The sequence below is a fragment of the Pteropus vampyrus genome, unplaced genomic scaffold (genome assembly GCF_000151845.1).
Source record: "Pteropus vampyrus isolate Shadow unplaced genomic scaffold, Pvam_2.0 Scaffold253, whole genome shotgun sequence".
In the NCBI taxonomy this organism is placed as follows: Eukaryota; Metazoa; Chordata; class Mammalia; order Chiroptera; family Pteropodidae; genus Pteropus; species Pteropus vampyrus.
In genome coordinates this window covers 175,114-180,764 of record NW_011889034.1, presented here as the reverse complement: position 1 = coordinate 180,764, position 5,651 = coordinate 175,114, and the positions used below count along the sequence as shown (strand labels likewise).

Sequence of the window (5,651 nt, the reverse complement as noted above, 5' to 3'; positions counted from 1 at the left end):
GGCCTCAGGGAGCGGGCGCATCCCCTCCGAGGGGATGCTCTGTGGAACGGGCCAGAGGCAAGGACGAGAACGAGGCCGTCACGCCCCGCGGTGAGCAGTTGGGAGAAGCAGCTGCGCCTTGGCCTCCTCCATCCGCTGACTTGTCTGTGCCCAACCTGCTTCCCACCCCAACACCCACAGGAGGGCACGACAGCGTGAGCGGGAGCGGGGCGAGGAAGGCTTGCTTCGGCCGGTCCTTCCACAAAAGCCACTCCAAAACCACCGAATGGAAAGGCACTTTAAGGGGGTGGGGGAGGGGAGCAGGGGGTGAATAGAGCTGACGACTGGTGGTTGGTGGTGGTCCAGCCCACGTCTCCTCCTGGCTGCCCAGGGTTCACCGCTCAGCACATGCTCACAGTCACTGGACAGTGGTGGCCCTCACAGGGCAGGGACCTCCAGGAACCGTACAGGATTCGAGAAGGGACCTGGCCGGGCCCAGTAGTCCACCGCTCGAACCCGGTAGGAGCCATTGACGACGGCTGTGTCTAGGGACACAAAGGTACATACGTGTTCTTGAGTCTACCCCAAATTTCTACAGCCCCCTGACTTCTGGGTTTGCAAGGCCCTGGGCCCCGCCCCACAAGGCCCTGTGCCGAGGCCCAGGAGTGGGTGGAAAACACACCTGGGCTGAACACGAAAAGGTTGAAGGTTGATGGCTTCCTGCTGATGGGAGCGAACACCTGGCCGTCCGGGGAGAATTGGATCTCATAGGTCCACAGGCACCTGCAGAAGGTGTCAGGACCAGGGCTCAGGTCCCGGTTGGGAGGCTTTATTCCTTCCAGCCCCACTCCTGGCCCTCCGCGGTCTGAGGGCACTTTTCCTGCAATGACGACAGCCACGGTGGCTGGGGGAGGGAGCTTGAGCCCACCTGCAACGTCCCCTGTAGGTGCGCCCGCCCGGCATCAGGGAGCAGACGGGTGACGTCACGGGCTCTCTGTGGGGGCAGGTGTGCGAGGGGAGGAGGGCATAGCCCGCCGGGTAGCAGGGGTGAGGGCCAGGGGAGCTACAGCGGGGTAGCCGCGCGGGCACTGTGGCCCGAAGGAGCTCAGTATGAAGGCGACCACACTCACGCACTTGGAGCGCATGCGTTCATCCGACCAGACCAAAAGCAGCTGCCCTTGGGTCAAGAGCAGAGCGCGCAGCCGGGTCACCTAGGAAGAAGGAGGCGCCGTGACAGGGGTACGCGGTGGGCGGGGCCGGGGCAGGGCGGGCTGCCACTTGCCTGGCCTGGTGGCTCCTCGGGGCGCGCGCACACGTGCACCAGTAGCAGCGAGGGCAGCGGGAGCTCGGGGCGGAGCGTCAGGCGACCGCTGGCGGGGAAGGGGCGCGGCGGCGTGGCCACGGGGTCCTGGGGACAGGGGCGGGACCTCAGGGCCCTGGGACCTCCGGAACAGCCCCGCCCCACCCCTCACCCCGCCCCTCTCGCGGACCTCCGCCGCACGCATGCGCCGAAACTGCTCCGGCGAGGGGAAGACCGGCCGGCCGAGGCGCTGCCACTCGCCGTGCGGGCTGCAGAGACGGTTGTCCAAGTACAGCGTGACGTACACGAGCCCTGCGGAGCCAGACACTGGGCCGCCCCATCCAGGCCCCGCCCCGCCGGACACAGCCGCCGCGGGCGAGCCCCACCCCCCAGCCCTGGGACCCAGGCTCACCAGGGCACGGGGGCGCCCCGTGCAGGCGCAGGGTCAAGGCGACGCTGCGGTTGGCGTGGGCGCGGGTGTCGTCGCTTGCATAGACCAGCACCGTGGCGCGCCAGGCGTCGGCAGGGCCGGCCGGCTGGTGGGCGCTGGCCAAGACGCCCACGGTGTGGTTGCTGTCCAGCACCACTCCCTCCTGCGACACCTCGGCCCAAAGTTGCTCTCCGTCTGTCGGGTGTGCGTGGTGGTCACTATATAGAGGTCGCCACCCCTCTGCCCTCCCAGGGCCTGGCTTTCCACCTGCTCTCCTCCACAGGGGGTCCCCAGACAGGAGGCCCGGCTGCAGGAAGCATGCGCATGCCCCAACAAGGCGTATCCACCCAGCCCCCCACCCACACTTGGGGCCTGAAGTGACAGCCCTGCACAAGGCGGCCTCTGCCTAGGGTGCGCCAGGCCGGCCTTGTGTCCTTCCAGCCTGGCGGTGACGCAAGACCCTCCTGGCTCACCCAGCAGGGCCAGCAGCCCCATGGCGGTGAGCACCGGCTTGCGCAGCAGCTGCACGTGGGGCGGGCGCGTGTTGTTGACCTGGAAGCGTGCGGTGAGCGTCCGCTGGGAGAAGGGGTGCGGGTGGTAACTCAGGAATGCGTTGTCATTGCTCAGGAGCGCGTAGCGGACGTGCGAGGAACTGGTGTTGGCCACCAGCAGGTTCTGGTGCTGAGCGATGACCTGCGGGAGTCACTGCAGCTGGGACCACGGCCGCCCACCCCTCCCAACCCCCCCACCCCAGAGGGGGCCGGCCTGGGGATGCACCCACCTTCACCACCATGGCCGCATAGGTCACGTCAGCCCTCCACTGCTGTGGCAGGGACCAGCCCACCAGCGGGTCGGCCTCGTCGTTGTAAATGGGGGTGTCGGCGAACTCGGGGAAGAGCTGCAGTATCTGGCGCACGGCCGCCTGCTCCTGCTCCAGGATGTAGATGGAGCTGCCCGCGCCCTGCGGTCAGCGGCGGGCCTCAGCGCGGCCAGGGTCAACCCACTTGACAGCGGCTGAGGGGCGGCAGGGCCCCAGGGGGCCGTACCTTCTTGTGGAGGGCGATGTAGTCCAGCCGCACGCCCAGCGCCCCGGTGAAGAAGTTGGTGCCGCGGACGCAGTGCTCCAGGAGGCCCCAGCACAGCTGGGAGCGCGGCGGCGGGTGGAACGAGTCGCCGGGGCCGCCCAGGCGCAGAGCGGGGCTGGCCTCACGCAGACCTTCGGAGCAGGCGTCGTAGTAGTTGAAGAAGCCTGGGGGAGGGACCAGGGAGTCGTCGCCCTCGCACCTGGGCGCCCTCCACCCCTCGGCTCCACGGGACCCCAGGAGGCCCTGCCCACCTTGCGCAGTCATGGACACGTTGTCGAAGTCACCATGGTCCGGCTCATTCCACGTCTCGAAGTTCCACTTGGAAACGTGCTCCAGTCCGTACTTCCCTGCAGAGTATCCGTGCTGTCGCGAGGGCCCCTCCCCTGGGGCAAGGGGGTGACCCTGGCTGCTCCCGGGGAGGGGCAGAGACAGCTGGGGGCTGTCTGCTTGGGTGCGAGCCTGTCCCCCGCCTGGCGTCACCGCCCCCCACCCCGTCAGCAGGTGCGGGTCCATCACAGAAGAGCAGCGTCGCGGCTGAGGTGGCACAGCGCGACCTGCCCAGGAGCGCCCGGCCGCCCACACCCCCAGCCTGCACCCTGCCCACCAATGTATCTCCTGGCTAGGAGGGAGACCAGGTCCTTCCACTCGAACACCTGGCGCTTGTCTTCAAAGTCAGTGAAGCGTCCAGAGGGGCTGCCCATCAGCTCGAAGCCTGCATGCAGCACAGGAAGGCAGCTGGCCGCTGCCCGGTGCCCACACAGTGCCCAGGCTCCGCCCACCCCGCTCCACCAGCCAGCACCAGGGCCAGTCGGGTGGGCCACCAGTGAGGACCCAGAGGGGCCAGCCAGCTCATGGGGAGGAGGCACCCATGGGCAGCCACTTACCTGGAAGGAGCTGGTTCTCCCTGAGAAGGTCCAGGAACCCATCCAGGTGGGTGAAGTTGTAGCTCAGGCTTTGCCCACCCGAGTCCCTGTAGGAGGATAGGTCATGCCAGGGTGGGGAGAGTGGGCCCAGGCTGGGACAGTGACCACATTCACGCAGGTAGGGAGCCAGCAAGGTGCCACACAGGATTCAGCTCCAGATGCAGTGGGCCTCTCCCCTTGAGAAAAACCCGCTATGGAGGCCTATCGGTCACTCACAGCCTAGTATGAACTAGAGTGCCCGTCCTGGGATCCCCACCCCGAAGCCTCCAGGGCCGCAGAACAGCTGGGGCTGGGGGTGAGGATGAGCAGGCCGGTCTTTAGGAAAAGGCGTAACAGGTGGAGCAGGGAGAACAAAGCGTCCTGAAGAGAGCTGACGGTGCTGGAGTAGGGGGCTGTGGGACCGGAGCCTGACAGGGCCTGGTGGTGCCACGCCCTGCTTCTCTGTGTCCCCCGGAGGCTAGGGCCCCAGACTGGGCTCAGCAGTACCCTGTCCCCCTCCCACCCCGCAAGAGGCAACATGGACAGGCCGGAAAGGGGGAAGGGCAGGCTTCCCTCCCTGCACCTACCCATACGGGGGCCCAGTGCCCTCAGGCCTCGCGTTCTGAGAGGGGACGAGGCACCACCAGGAGATCACTCGAATCGGACATGCCGCGAAGGGGATGGCCAGGGAGCCAAGGGTCAGGCGTGGGGGGGGGGCTCTCCAAGGCAGCATCTATGACCTCCCCAGTGATGGGACAAGCCCGTGATGACTGTGCCTGGGGCACAGCTAGGACAGCAAGAGCAGAGGCCCTGAGGTAGGAATGAACTCGTAATGAGGCCCAGAAATGCACACCTGGGCAGCAGAGAGGAGGTCGCAGGGTGAGGTCCCTGACTCAGGGCGAAATGGGGAGCCCTCTGCGGGGTCTACGCGGAGCAGCGCCACGACTCTCGGGATGCTTGTCAAGACTGATTTTTCTTACAGCAGATTTAGGTTCACAGCAAAATCGAAGTACAGAAAATTCCCGTCCGCCCACCTGCACGCTTCGCCCACCGTCAGCCGCCCGTCGGGGTCAGAGTGGGACACGCGTTGCGATGGACGGCCCTGAGCCGACACGTCGTCATCACCTGTCACCCACAGTGCTCGTCAGGGTCACTCTTGGTATTGTGCGCTCCATGGGTTTGGAAAGGTGTAAAGACACGTGTCCACCATGACAGTATCCTGCAGAGCACGTCACCGCCCTAAATCCTCGGAGCTCCACCTGTTCATCCCTCCCTCCACCAAACATTCCCGGAAAACAGGTTTTTCACTGTCCCCAAAGTTTTGCCTTTGCCAAGATGTTTTGAAAGAGTCCCTCTGGCGACTAACTGGAGCCAGAAGACAGTCCCCCAGGGGGAGGTGTGGCACCTAGATCAGGCCGTGGCCACAGAGGCGGTAAGGAGGAGCAAGAGAGTGGGTTCAGGTGAGGGGACAGCACCTCTGATAGGCTCGTGGTGAGCCGGGAAGGGCGGGCCCAGCACAGCGCCCCAGATCGCAGCTCCAGCCGCTAGGCGGGCAGAAGTGGGGACGCAGGGATCAGCTGGCAGCGAGTCTTGGATTTACCCACGTGGCCTGGTGTTGGCGGCGTGGTAAGGAAGCTGGTGGTCCCTGGTCAGGCCCAGGCAAGGGTCGGGGCAGATGCAGCAAGCAGGCCCAGGTGGGGGTGTCGCCTTCTGAGGAGCACAGGCAGGTGGGTTGGCGGGGGTCTGAGGGCTTCCCCTGAGGACATGCCTGGTTCACCAGGAGATGTGAGGAGGAAGGCAGGAAATGGCGAGAGGGCCTGCAATGTGGCACCTGGGCTTGTCCCTCGTGTGTGACACTGAGGGAGGGGCAGGGAGGGGTCGCTGTCACCCTAAACAGCTCTTGCTGTCAGTCTCCATCCCAAGTAACAGTCTGGCCAACCCAGGTTTGTCCCCAG

The 5,651-nt window shown here is 66.0% G+C and overlaps 1 protein-coding gene across 3 annotated transcripts in view; it reads right to left on the bottom strand.

The window, feature by feature from the left end:
- Window positions 1-263: 263 nt before the first annotated feature.
- The window catches only part of IDUA (iduronidase, alpha-L-), a 14,207-nt gene continuing 8,819 nt past the window's right edge, over window positions 264-5,651 (bottom strand). The window contains exons 2-14 of one of the 3 annotated variants that reach the window (XM_023520223.1): window positions 4,284-4,506; window positions 3,679-3,764; window positions 3,399-3,506; window positions 3,046-3,141; window positions 2,756-2,958; window positions 2,491-2,670; window positions 2,183-2,402; window positions 1,692-1,904; window positions 1,470-1,606; window positions 1,262-1,387; window positions 1,114-1,190; window positions 662-762; window positions 264-524 (exon numbers count right to left, since the gene is read on the bottom strand). In XM_023520223.1, coding sequence (XP_023375991.1) covers window positions 418-524; window positions 662-762; window positions 1,114-1,190; window positions 1,262-1,387; window positions 1,470-1,606; window positions 1,692-1,904; window positions 2,183-2,402; window positions 2,491-2,670; window positions 2,756-2,958; window positions 3,046-3,141; window positions 3,399-3,506; window positions 3,679-3,764; window positions 4,284-4,429 — 1,800 coding nt within the window. In that variant the 5' untranslated portion in view covers window positions 4,430-4,506 and the 3' untranslated portion in view covers window positions 264-417. The remainder of the gene's footprint in view (window positions 525-661; window positions 763-1,113; window positions 1,191-1,261; window positions 1,388-1,469; window positions 1,607-1,691; window positions 1,905-2,182; window positions 2,403-2,490; window positions 2,671-2,755; window positions 2,959-3,045; window positions 3,142-3,398; window positions 3,507-3,678; window positions 3,765-4,283; window positions 4,507-5,651) is intronic. The other 2 variants (XM_023520224.1, XM_023520225.1) reach the window with 2 other exon arrangements.